The sequence below is a fragment of the Paroedura picta genome, chromosome 10 (genome assembly GCF_049243985.1).
Source record: "Paroedura picta isolate Pp20150507F chromosome 10, Ppicta_v3.0, whole genome shotgun sequence".
NCBI lineage: Eukaryota > Metazoa > Chordata > Lepidosauria > Squamata > Gekkonidae > Paroedura > Paroedura picta.
The window spans coordinates 83866937-83889026 of record NC_135378.1 but is presented as its reverse complement, the minus strand read 5'-3'; the positions used below and the strand labels follow the sequence as shown (position 1 = coordinate 83889026).

General features: G+C 45.4%; 1 protein-coding gene across 4 annotated transcripts in view; it reads left to right on the top strand.

Annotated features, from left to right (window-relative positions):
* CTNNA2 (catenin alpha 2) overlaps positions 1 to 22090 on the top strand; it is a 459457-nt gene that overhangs the window by 113730 nt on the left and 323637 nt on the right. For all 4 annotated transcript variants that reach the window (XM_077301175.1, XM_077301174.1, XM_077301176.1 and 1 more), the window contains exons 4-5: positions 7383 to 7549; positions 20479 to 20598. In XM_077301175.1, the coding sequence (XP_077157290.1) occupies positions 7383 to 7549; positions 20479 to 20598 (287 nt within the window). The remainder of the gene's footprint in view (positions 1 to 7382; positions 7550 to 20478; positions 20599 to 22090) is intronic.

The window sequence follows — 22090 nt, the reverse complement described above, 5'->3', positions numbered from 1 at the left end:
GCCTTACCACTCTGCGCCACAAGAGGCTCTGAGTATCTAAATAGGATATCAATATAGCTTTCAGTGGATGCAGGGATCCAAGGAATGATGGTGGTGAGTGGAAAGGGATGGTGGGAAGCTTTTAGGTTTAATAAAAAGCTCTTCCAAATTCATAAGAACCATAATCAACATACAGCTATCCTCCCTGCCCAAAGATTGATGTATAATACTTGAGCATGGGAAGACTAGATCTGATACATAATACTAGATCATGGGGGGGATCTAGTGATGGGCAGTAGAGAGTGAATGGAAAGGACTTCGTCATTCAGCATCTAATTATGTTATGGGGTTTGCTGTGTTTGAATGTAATCATGGCCACCAGCATGTATGATTTGGAAAGGAATTAGGTAGTGTGTGTAATGACTGTAAAGGAAGCCTGTACATGTAGATTAAGTAAACCTCTGAATCCTAAGAAGCCATCTCAGTGGGAGACCTTAGCTTCAGTGGTGGCCATCTTGGGCACCTGATCAACGGCTGTGTGAAACATGATGTTGGATTAGCAGAACCCCTTGTCCGACCCACCAGAGGCCTTCTTAAGTTCTAGTGAAAGAAAGCCAGACTGACTTCTACCATCTTCCACCTTACTAAGAACTATTGGTAGAAAGTGCCATGGAATCAGAGCTAACTCATGGTGACCCCTTGGGGTTTTCAAGGCACGAGACGAACAAATGTGCTTTGCCATATCCTGTGGAGCCTCCCTGGGCTTCCTTGACGGGCTCCTGCCCAACCAAGACCAATTCTACTGGAGTTAAAATTTGGTTCTTTTGTAGCCGTTAATGCAGCAGGACAACTCTTACATTTCTTATAGTCACCCGACGGATTCTTCTTCCTGTTAGTAGGCCAGGATGGTAAGATGGGTTGTCCATGTGGTATTCATAGCATTCATAAGGAGAAGAAGGAGTCAAGAAGAAGCAAAGGTAAAGGGGAGAGACAGAAATGAATAGTAAAAATAAAATAAGTAAAATGGTCTTTCTTGTTTTTAAGCAGTGGAAAAGTCAGAAGGCAACTGTTAAGCTTGAGTTACACAAGCATAAAGGAGAACATGGCTAGGGTGAGAGCCAAGGCTCTCCACAAGGTGACATTTGTAAGGTGTCGTACATCAGTTTGATAGTTTTGTGGCCTGAATGACTGTCAGGTTGTGCATTCTCCTCCGGCTTCCCCAGGGAAAGACTGTCGTTACGATAATTAAAATCCATACGTTTAATGGCCTGCGCATTATGCGAAGCCGTGGGCGATTGGATCTAAAAATGTTTAACGGCCTTAGGAAAATCCAATATGCTATATAGTCTTTAAGTGACACTGATGTTGCTTTTTGTGATCCTGAAGCTACTCAGTCATTACTAGCTTCTTAAATGTATATACACACACATGCACTCAACGGTTAGTATAATGGCCGCTGTGGAAAAGGAAGATGCCATGCTGCTCTTGCCTTCTTCCATGAATGGTATAGCATAAAGAGCCACATGGGACAAATACCTGGAAGCTATTTAAAGGATGCCAATGATCCCGTGTGCAACCCAGAAAGAGAGAGTGGGGGTGCGAACATTGTCAGAAGAATGGCTAATCACGGTTATTTAAGGTGGTGGCGTAACTTGAGGTTCATCAACTATAAAGTGTTGATTGATGACACTTGGAGCTGCTGCACCTGACACGCATGGGAGGATATCACTCTTCCGCTGTCAGTCATCTTAGCTGTAAGGGAAGAAAACACTATTGAGAGGGAGGGAGGGACGGAAGGAAGGAAAGGAGGGAGGGAGGGAGGGAGGACAGGGAGAGAAGAAGGAATTTATTTTCCTTAAACTTTCTGGAAACATACATTTGCCTCATTGCAGAGTGAGGAGGGAGAATTTGCAAGATGGCCAAAAGTGAATTGAAGCAAAAGGGATATATCTGAATTAGGCCGATTCCGCATCATATGGAAGTGGAGCAAATCCCTGCTTCTGTATGCCGTCGTAAAGGCCCCAGTCGGCTTTGCTGCGCTTTGCTGTGCTGCAGAGCAGACTGGGGCTTTTTTACCTTGCCTGCGTGGCGGAACTAATCCACTGTTGCTTTGTGGGGAAATAGAAAGCTGTGGAGCTTTATGCTCTGTAGCATGGCTGGCGGCCTTGTGCAGCTGCTGTCTTTCAGAATGGGCCTTAGATTAGTATCCTGTCCTTCCTGTAAGGAGCTCAGAATGCTGCATATGGTTCCTCCTACTCTGTTTTATCCTTACAGTACCCCTTGGCGGTAGAGGCTAGAGGCCAACAGAGTAAGTTGGTCTGACCTTCTTGGCGGCGTGTTTTTTGTGATGTCAAGTTGCAGCCAACATACGTTGACCCCATAGATGTTCAGAATGGGCTCTTGCCATTGCCTGCCTCTGTGTTACAACCCAAGTTATTCTTTAGAGGTCTCCCACCCAAATACTAACACGAGGTAAGCCTGCTTAGCTTCTGAGAGCTGATGAGATCAGACTAGCCTGGAATATATTTTGGTTAGTTCAGAATGTCCTATTTTATTTTTATTTTTTTGCATAAGTTGGTAGAGGTCTCTACCCTGGTCTAGAAATGCCTTCATTTTTTGTGACTTTCATCCACATAGGAGACAGTCATTTTTGCTGTCACCTCTCCCTTTCCTTGGTAAGCTTTATGGCTGAACAGGAGTTACAGGACAAAAACTCCCCATTCTAAATTCAACACCATCTAATGCACCAAACTCCTAGTTATTAATGGCCTTAATTCAGTGCCTCTCGGATCTAATTCTTAAGATGATCAATCTCCCCACCCCACCCAACTGTTTGGTCCTTGTAAACCACTGCTTCATTTATCAGGCTGTGTTTTGCAAAATCAAGCATACTGTTGCAATATTTATTTTAATTTATTAATGCGGTATTTCCAAGAATAGATTGAACCAGTGGAAAGAAATTAATTCAAAAGTAATTCTGTCTAAACATCCGGAAGAAGTTCCTGACAGAGCAGTTTCTCAGTGGAACAGGCTTCCTCGGGAGGTGGTGGGTTCTCCATCTTTGGAGATTTTTTAACAGAGGCTAGATAGCCATCTGACAGAGGGGCTGATTCTGTGAAGGTTCAGGGGGGTGGCAGGTTATAGTGAATGAGTGATACATGCACGTGTATGCATATATCACCCAGTAAAATTGGCAGGAGAAAAAGATGGTGAAGGAAAAGACGCCAAAGATTGCCTGTTATCAATATTATACACTTTGAGTTCAGGGGCACCTTTAGACCAAAGTTTTATTCAATGTATAAGCTTTTGTGTGCATGTACACTTCTTCAGGAAGATTGCCGTGAAAGTTATCAGTCCAGCAAGCTAGCACGCAAGATAATGAAGATTTTTAATAAATGCAGAGACCAAACTGGAATAGCGAGCCTTGTTTATATGGACATAATTTGTTAGGATTTAATTCCAGGGGAAAAAATAGTGAAGCAAAAAAAGTGAGATTGAAGTGTAAATACAGTATTCTTAATTGTGGAATGCTGAGAGTAATTAACTGAGACCCTATTGATATACTCCGTCTCCTCTCCAACATAGAGGCAACTGAACAGCATCCTTTTCTTTAAGGTGGGGTGATCAGTTGGGCAGTGTGACATCTCCTCTGTCCCCAGAATAGAGAAATACATTCCAACCTCCCACTCCAAATTACATTGCATTCTAATATTCATCGCCTTACATTACAACAACTATTCGAAATTTCTCTTCCAGATAAAAGATACAATAAAATAAAAAGCCTGTATTGCCCTTTCTGATGAGCTTACAGATGTAAGGACTGAATGAGATTAGCATATGTACTGAGATAAGAAACCAATATCCCTGTTTTGTCCTGGGTGTTCGAAGTTTTGCAATAATTTCTAATTCAGTAGCTTCCCTTTCCATTCAGTTCCCCAAGTTCCTTTGTAATAAAACAGCTACTTTGAGGACACCCACTGAGGGTCCTGGGAGGTTGAAGTGTTCTACAGTTTTCTCAGTCGTGTGATTCTTGATAGCAGATTGGTGTCCCTTTAAAATGGGTGATATATTTGGCAATGTTAAGTCTATCCGTGGAATCCACTTTGCAGTCTTGCACTGCCCTGAGGGAGAACAACTGAGGATATAGAAGATTCTGCTCATGCTTGCTCAGGTCCCCCCCCCCCTTCCTCCCCAATGTCTTAATTTAGATTCAGGTGGGTTAGCAGTGTTGGTCTAAAACAGGGGTAGTCAAACTGCGGCCCTCCAGATGTCCATGGACTACAATTCCCAGGAGCCCCTGCCAGCATTTGCTGGCAGGGGCTCCTGGGAATTGTAGTCCATGGACATCTGGAGGGCCGCAGTTTGACTACCCCTGGTCTAAAAGAACAGAACAAAATTTCAGTCCAGTGGCAACTTTAAGACCAACAAAGTTTTATTCAAGGTTCAAGCTTTTGGGGGCATGTTTAAAGTGTACGTGCAAACCAACAAAAGAAAAAAAAATCAAACTTTGTGCCACTGGATGCAAACTCATTTTATTATGGCTTGCATTATATTATAACTGAATTCACAATGTTCAAATGACTAGCATCTTGCCAACATGTTTCAAATTCTTGTTTTCATGTAGAACTACTGCACAACCTCACTGTCCTCTCTCCAAAATCCTGATTTTGTTTTTGTGCTTACATCATTCATTCATTCATTCATTCATTCATTCATTCATTCATTCATTCATTCATTCATTCATTCATAGTTGTATTTGTTTACTGCCACTCTTGGACCCAGCTGGCTCATGGCAGTTTACATAACATTTAAAGGCCCACATAAAATAATACCCACACAACCCAACCCTGATGGTGGGAGAACACTGTGTGTAGGATCCCTGCCCCCCCCAACCCCCACATGCACAGCCGTCAACCCTGCAGGAGGAAGCTTCAGAGAGTGTCCGGCCCCGTAGATTTCCAGAGGCCCATTTTCCTTTTCTTAGGCAGAAATTGTGCACGTTAAACATCAGCATAAAACTGGCCCATTTGTACTCTCCACAATTTACAAAACTCTGCTGTAACTGTACCTAGGCTGTCTTGAGTTTCAAGCTGAACTGACGTAGCCCTTGCTCTGGCTCAGCCTGCTTTAAGTAACTGGCCCTCAAATGAGGAGTAATTAGTCGTTCTATTGTTAGTACATTCTGATATCATTTGTGCTCTACATCGTGTTGCTATGGACTGTGGATGGCTACGGGTAATGTAGAAATAGGCTGAGGACACGGTGGCAGAAAGAAGAGCTGAAGGCAGCCAGAGGGGCTAGGAACGAAATCGCCACGGCGTGGAATTAGGGCACAGTTTGCACTGAATATAGTAGCTGGCTGGGGAAATGGCAGCATTCCAGTTCACACAGAAAGTCTGCGAAACTGTGACACATCTGCAGCAAAAAAAACAACAACAACTGATTTGCTGTAGGATTAAAATCAAATTTTTGGGGAGCCCATGTCGTCAGTGGTGTGTGATCATAGACAAACATAGACCAGTGTGTACCTTGTGTTTATAACCTTGTATTTAGAACTTTCCGCTTGTGTTTATAACCTTTGCTTGCATTATATGTTAATATTTCCTCATGTTTGACATAAACACAAACAGAGTCACGTTGTCCCTTTGAAGGGACATTATGTCGACTCAAGGAAACGTATACAGATGCTGGTCTGATGCAGAAGAACCAAATCTGATTCCAGCAGCTTCTTTAAGATCAACAAAGTTTCATTCTGGGAATAAGCTTTTGCGTTTATGCAGAAGGCCAACAGTCTCCCTTATAGTATTTATAGCTTTATTCAAATTTCTGCAGAGTATTCAGAGATTCTGATAACAGTAATTATGCTTAAAAGTGGAACACCAAGCCCAAGAAGTCTTGGTTGTAAATGAATGTCAGGTGACCCTAACTACTGTAAAGTTACCTGCATTTCCATTTGTGCCTTGTATTTTTTTTTTACTGACATTCACTTTAGCTATTTACAGCCACAGACATCAGGTTGGCTTGGTGAGCCCATTCTCTATGATTCCTGTGAAGAAACAGACGTGCAGTCCCCCCCCCTTTAATATTGATAACAGTGTGTGTCTCTGAAATCTGCTTTGAAACACGTTTAATTTCTTTTTATTACAGTTCTTAAATGAAGAACTCTAGTGTGTGTGTTTGTATATACGTACACACACACACACACACACATAGTCTTTCCAGTTCCTGGAGGGAGGGGGAGGCCACCTGCAGAGTTCTTCCACCCCCTCCCCCAATCTTTCACCCATTGTATTCTTGAATGCAACGGGCTTTGCCCCTAGTTTATTCACTGTTGTTGTTGTTAGGTGCGAAGTCGTGTCCAACCCATCGCGACCCCAGGGACAATGATCCTCCAGGCCTTCCTGTCCTCTACCATTCCCTGGAGTCCATTTAAGTTTGCACCGACTGCTTCCGTGACTCCATCCAGCCACCTCATTCTCTGTGGTCCCCTTCTTCTTTTGCCCTCAATCGCTCCCAGCATTAGGCTCTTCTCCAGGGAAGTTTATTCATAAGTCCAGTCATGAGTTCAAGACTTGAAGTCCAAGACTCTTTGAGCTTGAACACAGGTTAATCTCTTTCTGCACACTCAGTCACTGCCATTAATGATGTCCCTCCCCACTAGGAGCCATAAGTCACCTGCCCCATTAGTGCAGCATCTGGTTCCATGTAGTTGTGCAGGCATGATAGCTGAACGTCCATATATTGAGATGCTATATGAAAGATGCATTTAGCCTCCCAGTCCCAAGCCTCATCCATGGCATTGAGATTTCAGTGGGTAAGACAGGTTGGGCAGGGTTTGGCGCCAGCTCAGGGAATCACTGGCTTTTCCCAGTAGTTATAGGGCACAATAAAGGCCCCAAAGATGGCTGTGGTTGCCAGTCAGTATTGCTTTCATCTTTCTTTCTGCGTTGGTCCCTATGGGTATTGATCAGTCCATGAGCTAAAACCAGCAAGCACGGCCCTTGGGGATCTCTTCCAACATAGCAAAGTTCTGGCAAGCAGAACAAATGTAGAGTCCAGAGGCCCCTTTGTCTCTGAGGAAGTGTGCGTGGACACAAAAGCTCACCCCTTGAATAAAACTTTGTTGGTCTTAAAGGTGCCACTGGACTCTGAATTTCTTCTGCTGCTTCAGACCAACATGGTGACCCAGTTGAGTCTGTCTTCTTCCAGGCATTTTGCAAACGCATAATCCATAAGATCAGGCTGTTGGTAACAAAATTAATTACTCTCAGTGGCTTTATATCAGACTTTGTCTTTGTTCTAAAGGAACTTCAATATTCTCCTCCCTTACGGAATCATTGAACATCTTGTCTGTTCCTCTTTTTTTGTTTGTGTGTTCCTGTCTGTTTGTAATCGTCCTGCAGGTGAAACCATGAGAATTGCTTCGTCAGAGTTTGCCGACGATCCCTGCTCCTCCGTCAAGCGTGGCACCATGGTCCGAGCTGCCCGCGCTCTGCTGTCAGCCGTCACCCGCTTACTCATCCTGGCCGACATGGCGGATGTCATGAGACTCCTGTCTCACCTGAAAATTGTAAGGCTCTTTACATTTGCTCCCCTCTGGCTGTTTATTTGAGCACACAGTATATGCTATGAAGAAAAGTAGAGCTAGCTGGTTTCTAATGTTGCATATTCACATCATCTGCAAACATAATATATACAAACAAGTGTTTGTGTCTTACTATTCAGTGGAAGCTCTCCTTTTGGAAGAACCCCATCCTGGTTAAAAGTATAGATTACTGCAGAGGGGCCAACTGATGCTGCCCTTGGAAGCGCTCAGAAACTTCAGGATATTGACTGGAATGGGTCATAGGGACAACACCATTCCCATCCTGTCCTGTGTGCACTGACTTCTGATCTGTTTCGGGGCACAGTTCAAGGTGCTGGTGTTGACCCATAAATCCTTGTATGATTTGGGACCAACATACTTAGGACTGCCTACTCACGGACCTACCCAACTGCTGTTCTCATCTAGGCTGAATCTGTACTGGACTTTTTATCCCCAATGATCCAGAAATTTAAAAAAGTAATCTATATGCTATTCAATTTCCATTTTGACTTTGGGCACTTTAATTTTTCCCTCTGCAATGTCTGTGATTGATACTTGGTGACACTCCCTTTCCCCTGCGATATCCAGGAGCAGATATAGCTTGCTATATTTGAGGAAACTGCTCCTAGAGCCCCAGTATTAAGTACAGATGTTTTGCCGGATTAACTTCCTCCCCGGCGCCTCCAGTGCGGACGTAACGAAGCAGTCTGTCGCTGATTGCTCAGTTCAAAGACCGCGTAGTTCCCCATTGCCATTCCCTCGCAAGACTTATTTTTACCCTCATTTTGGGATCTGTTTTAAAGTGACTGCGGTCCAAAAGCCCACACTTCTATGAGCAGAGATTTGCCTCTTGGATTTACGTTCCCCTCCTCCTTTTCTTTGAGGCTGCGTGGCATCTACAAGCATGCCAGCATGTTCTGTCTGACATTCCTTGAGCCCTGCTACTGTTCTTCAAGGCAATATTGGGTTACAGTTTCACAAGAGGGTTTCAGTTTATGCAGGTAGTGTGTCTGAAGAGTTATTTTAAAACATTATCCCATATTGTGTGCTAACACTGTATATATTGAATGCTGGGTACCACTTGAAAATGCAACTTGACCTGCTTTATGCTGTTGGGTCACTTGTTGTCTGGTAGTCGTCTTGTGTACACCTTGAGCAGGGGGTTGGACTAGATGGCCTGTATGGCCCCTTCCAACTCTATGATTCTATGAAAGAACACACAGCCATACCAGGCATCACAGAGCTTAAATGCCGTAGATGCAGGTAAGAATAAGGTTTGCTCCTTAAGGAATTTTCCGGGCAGTCCGGTTCCATTCAGAAGCTGTAAACCGTCCCCCTCTTGTGGTTGACTGGAAACATTGCATGTTTCTGGTTGGGAAATAGAATGCATCTGAACGCTGGAACTTTGATTGAAGCTAGAAACAGTAAGTGCATAATGAATCATCACAGATAGGGAAAAAAATGCAAGCCACCCAGGAATTATAGAACAGGAAAAAAAGATTTACTGTGGGTTTTTTTATTTGGTTTGCTGCTGTCTGTCTTCGTGCCTGCAGAGGCATCTAACAAAATGCTTTGTAATTGGAACTAACGAGGGTAATGATTGATTTTACCCTCCATTTATCTCCCTATCCATGTGTTGCAGACTGATGGGGGAGGGGGAGAAGTCGCCCTGTGCAAACACTAATCATAGAATCATAGAATCATAGAGTTGGAAGGGGCCATACAGGCCATCTAGTCCAACCCCCTGCTCAACGCAGGATCAGCCCTAAGCATCCTAAAGCATCCAAGAAAAGTGTGTCTCTAACCTTTGCTTAAAGACTGCTAATGCACAGACAAACCTGGCCTCTCTTCTGGGTCAGGGGTATTTATTCATTTTATTTATTTTTTATTTATAATGAGATTTATATTACTGCCGCTCCCAAGAACTGGCTCTCAGCGGATTACAAGATCGTCATATAAATCACACGATAATAATATATCCCCATAAAATTCAATTAAAACCTCATGACAAGAAGATACTAAAATTCCATACAAGTTATGGCGATACAAATATAATATAATTTACATCCTACACTAGCCCCTTGGCTGGGACTGGGAGGGTCGATGGATAGTTGGGACGATGTCAAGGGGGCCCACAGGATCAGTGCCGGTCTAATACCAGCCCCGGTCCTAAGGGGAGAGGGGTGCCCAATCTAAATCCCCAGGACCAACTCCCAGCCTCAGACAAATGCCTGGCGGAAGAGCTCCGTTTTGAGGGCCCTGCGGAACTCAGAGAGCTGCGACAGGGCCCACAGCTCATCAGAGAGTGCATTCCACCAGGTAGGGGCCAGGACCAAAAAGGCCCTGGCCCTTGTTGAGGCCAGGCGTGCTTCCTGGGGTTCTGGGATCATCAGGGGTGCTACCTGAAGCTATCTCCTTCTTGACCTCAAGATATTGCTCTTCAGGCCATGGTGCATGGCAGCTTTTCTCTCAAAGGGAGATTCTCGTAGGCAAATTTGAATCCTCACAAATTAGGTTCTTTAATAGGAAATGCCCAATCCTTTCCTGCAGGGAAGACGCGAGTGCTGCGCTTAAACAAATTTCAGTGCCATCCTGCTAAAATGTCAGCACATTACCCCATAAATATGTGTATAGTAAGTAGTGCGTGCCTTGAATATGTGCTTGTGATTTCCACTTTATAATGCACACCAGCCTGGTTTGGGTGGCAAGACAAGCTTTTGGACACAGCATTTGCTTGTGGCTTCATAAAACTTTCATAAAGAGAACCAGCTCGGTGCTGTGGTCAAAAGTGGCGGCCTGTATACTGGAGAACCGGGATGGATTCCCCACTCCTTCACATGCAGCCAGCAGGGTGACCTTGGGCTAGTCTTAGTCTTCTCAGAGCTCTCTCAGCCCCACCTCCCTCACAGGGAGTCTGTTGTGGGGAGAGGAAGGTTAGGTGATTGTAAGTCACTTTGAGACTCCTTCGGGTAGTGAAAAGTGGGGTATAGAAACCAGCTGTTCTTCCTTAGTCTGGTACAGAAGGCAGCCCTACTGAATGTGCATGGAGGGAGACCAGGAGCAAGTCCCCTCCCATGCATTAGCCTGGCCAATTGCATGTGAAATCCATAAGATATTAAAAATTAGACTCTGGCCATTTGTAGTAAATGTCTTTATTGAAAAATTGGAGGGATTTTGTTCCCTTCGCCCTCATTTGTTTGACAACTCCCCCATCCAAAGCCTCAGGGGAGAGGATGAGGAATTGCACAAGCACCATCAGGGCCCTGAGTTCTTCTGGGAGCTCGTTCTACCAGTTTGGGTCTGGGCCGAAAAGGCCGTGGCCCTGGTCAAGGCCAGGTGTCCTTCACGTGGTCCGGGGACCACCAGCAGATTCATACCTGCTGAGCGCAAGGCCCTGTAGGGGGCATACAGTGATAGATGCTCCCTCAGGTTTGTGGGGCACAGACTGCAGATGGACTTGAAGGTTAACATCAAAACCTTGAACCCAATCTTGGATGCAATCGGGAGCCAGTGCAGCTGCCTCAGCACAGGGTGGATATGGGCCCTCCAAGGTGTTCCAGTGAGGACCCTATCAGCTGCATTCTGGACCAGCTGAAATTTCTGGGCCAAGGACAGGGGCAGGCCTGTGTTGGAGCGAGTTACAGAAGTCCAGTCTGGAGGTGACCATTGCATGGATCACTGTGGCCAGGTGTTCAGAGGACAGGTAGAGCGCTAGTAACCTCACTTGGCGCAGATGGAAAAACGCCTTTCAGGCTACTTTCATGACCTGGGCCTCTATCGATAAGGAGGCATCCAAAATCACACCCAGATCAGACATGATTGTGCCACTTTCAGGCATTCTCGAAGCCTGAAGAAAGTTTCAGGGGTTTCTCAGTGGTTAAAAAGTCGAGAAAGGCTGTCCTCAACACTCAATAAGCAGGCCTAAGTGTCTTAGTCCCCCAAAATGACATTCAGTGAAAAGGGAGGGGGGGGGAGAGAAACTGGCCTATAATGGAAGTTGTCAGCCCATCCATTTGCATGAGAATAGAAAAGCGGAAAAGTCGTCTTCTGTATCTTACAATTGTAGCTATTTCCATGTCAGAAAATTAGTTAGTATTTTCAGTGCAGGGGAAAGGAGCAGCAGGAACAAATCACGGGATGATTAGATTCTGTTTCTCATGGTAATTTTCTTCCCTGTCAAAGCAGTCGGCGAGGTTTGTACTTGCGCTGCCTTTAAAGGGGAAGCAATGAGCTGCTACTGCCACTGGGTAATTAGAGCGCAGAGGCAAAGAACAGCTTTTCACAGTTGAGCGTCGCTATTCTTATCTGGCTCGATTTAATATGGGAACTGATGTCTAGGAAGAAGAAGAGGAACTTTCTGATATCGAGGAGGAGAGGAGTGAGTCTTTATATGCCCCAAGCAAATGGTGTTTATTCAGAAACCTCCTTTCTGCTATTTTGTCATACCATTCTTGTAAGCAGACAAAAATGTGAAAGCGTCATGAAACACAACAGTAAAACATAAAATACAGTACATCCTATCCTGTATAGCAGGGGTAGTCAACCTGTGGTCTTCCAGATGTTCATGGACTACAATTCCCAGGAGGCCCTGCCAGCGTTTGCTGGCAGGTGCTCGTGGGAATTGTAGTCCATGAACATCTGGAGGACCACAGGTTGACTACCCCTGCTGTATAGGAACATGAGAAGGGGCCTGCTGGATCCAACAGTCCATCTAGTCCAGTATCCTGTCTCATAAAGGGGCAGACCAGTTCCTCTGGACTGGCAACAACAGGGCATAGAGGCCGAGGCCATCCCCTGATAAGAAGAGCCCTGCTGGATCAGACCATTGAGGTCTACATTAAATCCTATCCTGTGTAGGAACATGCTAAGAGCCCTGCTGGATCAGACAAATAATCCATCTAGTTCAGCGTCCTTTCCCACTCAGGGACCAACCAGTTCCTCTGGAGGGCCAACAACAGGGCAGAGAGGCTGAGGCCTTCATAAGAACATCAGAAGACCCTGCTGGATCAGACCAGTGGTCCATCCAGTCCAGCCTACTGTCTCACACAGGGGCCAACCAGTTCCTCTGGAGGGCCAACAACAGGGCAGAGAGGCCTTCATAAGAACATCAGAAGAGCCCTGCTGGATCATACAATCATAGAAATATAACAGTTCCGCAGGGCCTGCAAAAGGAAGCTTTTCCACCAGGCATTTAGTTGAGGTCGAAGAATCCAGCAGCCTCTGCTGGGCCCCCAGAAACCCCTCCCCATGATCTGAACTCAAACGGACCAACCTGCAGGATCGTGGTTAGAAAGTTAATGTGGTCAGGGGAAATGTTGTAATGTTTGTTGACCTCAGTTATGTGTCCCTCAGTTATGGTTTCTTCTTGATGCTATGAATGGCACAGTGTTGTATGAGCCATTTTGTATAAGCCACCCAGTGCCTCAAGAGAGGTCGGTATAGAAATATAAAAAAATACAATAATTAATAAATGCAATGTTTTTTGTTGCTAGGATCTTTTGAGAGTCAATTATCCCTTTGTTCAGATACAGAGAAGAGTTGGTTTTTATACCCTGCTTTTCACTACTCAAAGGAGTCTCAAAGCGGCTTACAATCGCCTTCTCCTCCTCACAACAGGCACCCTGTGAGCTAGGTGGGGCTGAGAGAGCTCTGACAGGGCTGCTTGGTCAGAACTGAACTATCAGGACTGTGACTGGCCCAAGGTCACCCAGCTAGCTCCCTGGAGAAGAGCCTAATGCTGGGAGCAATTGCAGGCAAAAGAAGAAGGGGACGACAGAGAATGAGGTGGCTGGATGGAGTCACTGAAGCAGTCGGTGCAAACTTAAATGGACTCCGGGGAATGGTAGAGGACAGGAAGGCCTGGAGGATCATTGTCCATGGGGTCGCGATGGGTCAGACAGGATTTCGCACTTAACAACAACAATGTATTCCATGGTCTAGAGGAGGTGAACCTTTGAGGTAGAGGCACCAAATTTGCAGCATATATTTTAAAATCTAGAGTTACAGCCCAGTCTAACTTAAGTTGATTATGATTAATGATTATTTCAGTTTATTACCTGCCACTCCCAAGTGGCTCGTGACGGGTTACAATAGTCTGAATACAATCCCAGTAAAACCCCCATTAAAACCCCAGACATAAAAACATAGCACAGATCTAACTAATCACAGTAACAAAAAAGGGGATACGGCGGAAAAAACTAACTCAAATCACTATCATTCCCCAATAAAATCTCATAGAGGGGGTGGGAAGGGTGGCACAGGTGGAACCCACAAGCCGCCATTCACTCTATCCTGAAAGGCGGGGGGGCATACAGATCTTCTTTGCCATGCCAGGCTCAACCACAGACCTGGTGGAAGGCAGCTTCACAATCCTGCTTCCAGATAACTTGCTTCGGTATTTGCCGCTTCTTCCCAGAGAGACCTCTGCATCCACCTTTCATCTTCCACATGCTGCAAATTTAGCCTCTCTATGATTAGCGGTTCATGCACGTTATGTGAGGCTTATCAGTTTGCAGCCAGATGTTGTCTCCCAGTGCTGCTGCTGGAGCCTTATGGTGTAGATAAAAGAGAGATCTTGGTAAATAATTTTGAAATTCCTCCCTTGCCATTAAATCAATCACACACCATTGTTCCATGAAAAAAGATGGAAAACGTGCAATGACTTTCCCAGGGAAGCTTTGTACCATTTGAATTACTTTATATTCTGAAAACAAACAAACAATTTATCATGGTTTGGGTTGGTAAAAAAATTTGTAGTGTTATTGCTGCCAATTGGCCATAGGGAGCCAGACCACCAGCAGGAGAGGCATCTTGGTGTAGTGGTTAGGAGTGTGGACTTCTAATCCGGCATGCTGGGTTCAATTTCCCGCTCCCCCACATGCAGGGTGTCTCTTGTGGGGGAGGAAAGGGAAGGTGACTGCATGCCGCTTTGAGACTCCTTTGGGTAGAGAAAAGCGGCATATAAGAACCAACTCTTCTTCTTCTTCAGTAATATCAGGGCTCTCTCAGCCTCACTTCCCGCACAGGGTGTCTATTGTGGGGAGAGGAAAGGGAAGGCGGCTGTAAGAGGTAGAGAAAAGTGGCATCTAAGAATCAACACTACTTCTTCTTCTTCTTCTTCTTCTTCTTCTTCTTCTTCTTCTTCTTCTTCTTCTTCTTCTTCTTCTTCCTCTTCCTCTTCCTCTTCTTCCTCTTCTTCTTCTGTGAAGGCGAAGGGATGGCAGGTTACAGTAGATGAGCGATGTGATGTAAGTGTCCTGCATAGTGCAGGGGGTTGGACTAGATGACCCATGAGGTCCTTTCCACGTGAAAAAGCAACTTTGAAGGGGGATTAGATAGATTCATAGAGGCTACGAATCAATAACTACTAGCTACGGTGGCTGAAGGGAACCTCCACATTGAAAGGCATTAATTCTCCTAATCCCAGAGCCAAGCAGAAGACCTGAGCCTCTGTGCCCTGTTGTTGGCTGTCCAGAGAAACTGGTTGGCCACTTTGTGAGATAGGATGCTGAACTAGATGGACTTTTGGTCTGATCCTGCAGGATTCTTCTGATGGTCGACATCCATGTAGAAAAGCCCACTTGAATAATTTGGTGGGATCCTTGCCGACCTTCTCTCTTTGCACCTCCGGCTGACGAAGCCATGATTTATGGGGGCATTAAAAAACTAAACAAAGCAAAACAAAACATGGCGCCTGCAAAGGGCAGGAGTGTGTGACTTTGGGCGTCAAAATGTTCTGCAGCTTTGAGCAGTGACATGACAGGAGAATATCTGCAGTGAGGGTGTGCTGAATTTTATCAGCCATCTCTCTCCTCTGAAAGGGCTCATACTTTATTCTCAGCATCTTACACAGTGGCCTATCCTGCACACAATAGATAGCGTGCTTTCAATGCACTTTAGAAGTAGATTTTCCTGTTCTGCACAGGAAAATCCAGCTGCCAGAGCACATTGAAAGTGCATTTTCCTATGTGTGCGGAATGGGCTAGGGTCTCAGATAAGTTCCAACGTCTTATATCCATTTTGGGTGGAGATATACGGCTCCCTGGGGGATTTGGAAGTTCCACTTGTTCTTTTCAATTCCTAAAAGAGGAGAGTGTTGCTGTTTTGACAGAATTATCTTGCTAAATGGATTTGGTGGGAAGGGGCTTCTTTTTGCAAGCAGATCAAATATTGAAATACTTTTTATTCTTGTTGTGTTCCCCAGCTTTCATGGAGATCACTGAGAAACAGTGATTTGTCATGACAGGTTTTTAAAATTATTATTATTGCTGTCTTTGCAATGTTAAGTTGATGGCAAACCTCAGAATTTCCTCTTTCACGCAGCAAATCTAAATAACTGCAGTGGGTTGATTTTCTGTCTGACGGCGTGCGTCTTTGCGTCTAACAACTACTAATTTGGGGAAGAGATTGTATACAAGGACATAGAACAACAATGGAAGGTTCACAACCACTCAGATTTCCCTGCTTGCTGTTCGTCACGTTGTGCGCTGTTTGAACAAGTCTGTGAATCATTAGGCTTGCCAACTCCAGGTCGAGAAATACCTTGTTGTTGTTGTTATGTGCGAAGTCGTGTCCGACCCATCACGACCCCATGGACAATGATCCTCCAGGCCTTCCTGTCCTCTACCATTCCCCGGAGTCCATTTAAGTTTGCACCTACTGCTTCAGTGACTCCATCCATCCACCTCATTCTCTGTCGTCCCCTTCTTCTTTTGCCCTCGATCTCTCCCAGCATTAGGCTCTTCTCCAGGGAGTCCTTCCTTCTCATGAGGTGGCCAAAATATTTGAGTTTCATCTTCAGGATCTGGCCTTCTAAAGAGCAGTCAGGGCTGATCTCCTCTAGGACTGACTGGTTTGTTCGCCTTGCAGTCCAAGGGACTCGCAAGAGTCTTCTCCAGCACCAGAGTTCAAAAGCCTCAATTCTTTGACGCTCGGCCTTCCTTATGGTCCAACTTTCGCAGCCATACATTGCAACTGGGAAGACCATAGCCTTGACTAAACGCACTTTTGTTGGCAGGGTGATGTCTCTGCTTTTTAGGATGCTGTCTAGATTTGCCATAGCTTTCCTCCCCAGGAGCAAGCGTCTTTTAATTTCTTTGCTGCAGTCCCCATCTGCAGTGATCTTGGAGCCCAGGAAAATAAAATCTGTCACTATCTCCATTTCTTCCCCTTCTATTTGCCAGGAATTGAGAGGGCCGGATGCCATGATCTTTGTTTTCTTGATGTTGAGTTTCAAGCCAACTTTGGCACTCTCCTCCTTCACCCGCATCAACAGGCTCTTTAGTTCCTCTTCACTTTCTGCCATTAGAGTGGTATCATCTGCATATCTGAGGTTGTTGATATTTCTCCCTGCAATCTTGATCCCAATTTGTGACTCCTCTAATCCCGCATTTCTCATGATGTGCTCTGCATACAAGTTAAATAGGCAAGGCGACAGTATACAGCCTTGCCGAACTCCTTTCTCAATTTTGAACCAGTCAGTGATTCCATGTTCAGTTCTCACTGTTGCTTCTTGACCTGCATATAAATTTCTCAAGAGACAAATAAGATGCTCTGGTATTCCCATCTCTTTAAGAACTTGCCACAATTTGTTGTGCTCCACACAATCAAAGGCTTTAGCATAGTCAATGAAGCAGAAGTAGACGTTCTTCTGGTACTCCCTAGCTTTCTCCATGATCCAGCGTATGTTGGCAATTTGATCTCTAGTTCCTCTGCCTCTTCGAAATCCTGCCTGTACTTCTGGAAGTTCTCGGTCCACATATTGCTGGAGCCTAGCTTGTAGGATTTTGAGCATAACTTTGCTAGCATGAGAAATTAGTGCGATGGTGCGGTAGTTTGAACATTCTTTGGCATTGCCCTTCTTTGGGATTGGAATGTAAACTGACCTTTTCCAATCCTGTGGCCATTGTTGAGTTTTCCAAATTTGCTGGCATATTGAGTGTAGCACTTTTACTGCATCGTCCTTTAAGATTTTGAATAGTTCAACTGGAATGCTGTCACTACCACTAGCTTTATTGTTGCTCAGACTTCCTAAGGCCCATTTGACTTCACATTCCAGGATGTCTGGCTCCAGGTCAGTAACTACCCCATTGTGGTCATCAGGGATGTTAAGCTCGCTCTTGTATAGTTCTTCTGTATAATTTTGCCACCTTTGTTTGATCTCTTCTGCTTCTGTGAGGTCCCTACCATTTTGGTCCCTTATCATACCCATCTTTGCATGAAACGTTCTCTTCATATCTCCAATTTTCTTGAAAAGATCTCTGGTCCTCCCCATTCTATTGTTTTCTTCTATTTGTTTGCACTGTTCATTTAAGAAGGCATTCTTATCTCTTCTAGCTTTTCTCTGGAATTCTGCATTCAATTGGGTGTATCTTTCTCTTTCTCCCTTGCCTTTCACTTCCCTTCTCTCCTTAGCTATTTGTAAAGCTTCCTCAGACAGCCATTTTGATTTCTTGCATTTCTTTTTCTTTGGGATGGTTTTAGTTGCTACCTCTTGTACAATGTTGCGAACCTCCGTCCATAGTTCTTCAGGCACTCTGTCTATCAGATCTAATTCCTTAAATCTATTTGTCACCTCCACTGTGTATTCGTCAGGGATATGATTTAGTTCATACCTGAGTGGCCTAGTGCTTTTCCCTACTTTCTTCAATTTAAGCCTAAATTTTGCAACAAGAAGCTCATGATCTGAACCACAATCAGCTCCTGGTCTTGTTTTTATTGACTGGATAGAACTTTTCCATCTTTGGCTGCAGAGCACATAGTCAATCTGATTTCTGTGTTGACCGTCTGGTGATGTCCATGTGTAGAGTCGTCTCTTGGGTTGCTGGAAAAGAGTGTTTGCTATGACCATTGTATTCTCTTGACAAAATTCTACCAGCCTGTGCCCTGCTTCATTTTGTACTCCAAGGCCAAACTTGCCTGTTATCCCGGTTATCTTTTGGCTTCCTACTTTAGCATTCCAATCCCCCATGATGATAAGCACATCATTTTTGGGCGTTGCTTCTAGAAGGTGTTGTAGGGCTTCATAGAACTGATCAACTTCATCCTCTTCAGCAGCAGTGGTTGGGGCGTAGACCTGGATCACTGTGATGTTGAATGGTTTGCCTTGGATTCAAACTGAGATCATTCTGTCATTTTGGGGATTGTATCCCAAGACTGCTTTTCCTACTCTCTTATTGATTATGAATGCTACTCCATTTCTTCTGCGAGATTCTTGTCCACAGTAGTATACCTGATGGTCATCTGAATTAAATTCACCCATTCCTGTCCATTTTAGTTCACTGATTCCTAAAATGTCGATGTTCAGTCTTCTCATTTCTTGTTTAACCACGTCCAGCTTGCCTTGATTCATGGATCTGACGTTCCAGGTTCCTATGGAATAAAAATCTTTACAGCATCGGACTGTCTTTTCGCCACCAGTTACTTCCACAACTGAGCGTCCTTTCGGCTTTGGCCCAGCCGCTTCATTCATTCTGGCGCTACTCGTACTAGCTGTCTGCTCATCCCCAGTAGCATATTGGACACCTTCCGACCTGAGGGGCTCATCTTCCAGCGTCATATCGTTATGCCTATTGGAACTGTCCATAGAGTTTTCATGGCAAAGATACTGGAGTGGTTTGCCATTGCCTTCTCCAGTGGATCACCTTTTGTCAGAGCTCTCAGCTATGACCTGTCCGTCTTGGGTGGCCCTGCACGGCATAGCTCATAGCTTCACTGAACTACGCAAGCCCCCTTGCCACAACAAGGCAGCGATCCTTGAAGGGGGGAGAAATACCTAGAGCATGAAAAGAGTGGGGCTGGGGGGAGGAGATGGGTCCTAATGCCAATGGGGCATAATGCCACTGGGTCTGCCTTCCAAAGCAGCCATTGTATCCAGGTGAACGGATTGCTACTTCTTGTAGATCAGGTGTAACCCCCCGGACATCTCTAGCCATCACCTGGAGGTTGGCAACCTTATAAACAAGCTTGCAAGGAGTTAGTCCTTTGCCTTTTGCATATTGTACAGTATCGACCTTATAGGTTTTGGGTTGCAAAGAGGTTTATCAAACTTGCTTGTTATCCTGTTCTTTGAAAGCCAAGATTAGTTTCCGGGAATCCATAAACCCATGCAGAGATGGCTCAAATGTAAGAACAAGCCTCCTTTGGAGCAGGGGTAGTCAACCTGTGGTCCTCCAGATGTCCATGGACTACAATTCCCATGAGCCCCTGCCAGCAAACGCTGGCAGGGGCTCATGGGAATTGTAGTCCATGGGCATCTGGAGGACCACAGGTTGACTACCCCTGCTTTGGAGAACGTGTTCTTAGCTGAAGAGGATCTAGGTGTTGTGGATGTTTGCCAGACTGCTTCCTGCCTTCCTCTGAGGCCTCCAATAAGAGGGGAGTCTCTCAGCAGTAGCAGGATGCCGCACCATTGACCTGGCTCCTCCCTGCTTTTACCGTGCAGTTGCCCAGATGGCAGCTGGAAGTAGGACACACAATGTTTTCCTCAGCGGAGCTCAATCCAAGGACGGAAGGCGGCACTTAGCTACTTCCTGACCGCTCTCTGTTGGGTGCATCAGTGTCAGCCCAGTTTTTGCCTTTGCAAGCTTGGCAGAGGCCCTAATTGGGTTTAAAAAGACAACCACTGCAAGAAGGTGGATCTTCATGCGTGCTCGAGATCAGACAGGTTTGCGAGGGAGTTTAGCACCCATTCAGGGAATCCCTCACCACCTTCCCCCGACGCCTGAAAAACCCAGGCTCCCTCCTAATATGGCAGCTTCACTCCTTAGGTAACTGAAGAGCAGGATACGCCACCGTTTGGGACTGCGGTGCAAATCACTGTTTTCGGGGTGCCCCAGGGCTCAGACATGTCTGGGTGGTGTGACTTACGGGCATTCTTTCTCTTCTCTCCCCGCTCCTGCCGTCTTGCAACGCAGGTAGAAGAAGCGCTAGAAGCTGTGAAGAACGCCACAAACGAGCAAGACCTTGCCCATCGCTTCAAGGAATTTGGGAAGGAGATGGTGAAACTGAACTATGTCGCTGCAAGAAGGCAACAGGCAAGTCTGCGGGGGGATAATTAATAATACAGCATACTGTTTTAGCATAATAACGGGGGGGGGGGGAAATCTGTTTTTCTTAATTCAAGTTCAGAGACTTGTCAGAGGCAGTCAGAATAGTTCAGCCATGGAATGGGCTGTCTAAGGAGATGGGGAGTTCCCCCTCACTGGTGGTCTTCAAGCAGTGGCTGGACAGATGGTTCTCCTGGATGCTGGTGTGTGATCCTGCACTGAGCAGGGGGTGGGACTGGATGGCCTGCATGGCCCCTTTCCCCTCTAGGATTCTAGGAGTCTAGTTCAGCAGTGGAAGGGGCTGCCTAAGGAGGTGGGGAGCTCCCCCTCACTGGCTGACTTCAAGCAGCAGCTGGACAGAGAGTGACTTGACCAGCTTGGTGTAGTGATTAGGGGTGCCACTACATTAGGAGAGGCAGTCCCTGAAGAATGTTGGGCCCGGAGGAGGGGGTGGCGTATCGCATGGTGTTTAAATATTCAGTGCTTAAGATGGACAATGACTCTTTGAGGGGGCAGCAACATTTCTCTTGCCCTGTGGCCACTCCCAGTTGAAGAAGAGGAGAGTCCAGTCTGCAAAAAGTTTAAAAATAAAAATAAAACAAACTTCTCTTTCTGTGAAGAAAACAAAACAATAAAACCAGAGATTTGTCAAAGAGCTCACTCCCATTTGCACCTTCAATGTACCAGACAGGTGGGGAATTTATCTGGCTGTCTCAGTTACCAAATTACTAGACGTTATGGAAGAGTTCACCTCTCCAGCCTGAAGTTCATCATCCCCACCAGGGACAAGAACCTTTCACTACCTGCAGAAGCTTGTAGAAATGTGCCTGGAAACTAATTGCAGGATCCTAAGCAGAAAGCACACCCTTCTAAGCCGATTAATTTGAATGGATTTAGAAGGATTAGGATCACATTGTAAATTATCCCCCTTTGAGTCTTTAAACACACCCACCCACCCCTTTGTGCTCTCTATAAAGACCATAAACAGGCTTTCCTGACCACCTGGTAGGATTGACAGTGAAAGTAATGACACATTTTAGGTCACTAACTTGTTACATTCATAGCCTGGTAGGAGTCCTGCTAGGAGATTCCTGATTTGTAACACAACAAAGCTCACAAATGAATCTTTGTGCTTAAAGGCACGGATTGCTAATAGGGTGGGGTGGGGGAGAATACTGTGGTTTATCAAGAGTGTGTCTCAACAAAGGCTAACCCAGGGCTGAATGAAGTTAGTAGTACATGAAAACATTCTCATCTGGGTTTCAAAGAGACGGACACAACTAAGCGGTTGGATTTCAGTTTGCGTTCTTTTCAGGGGCGGGCTGGGATGGGAAGGTGGCTTCAAGAAAGAAGAAGAAGAAGAGTTGGTTCTTAGATGCCGCTTTTCTTTACCCGAAGGAGTCTCAGAACAGCTTACATTTGCCTTCCCTTTCCTCTCCCCACAACAGACACTCTCTCTCCAAAAGAGCTCATTTTGAGT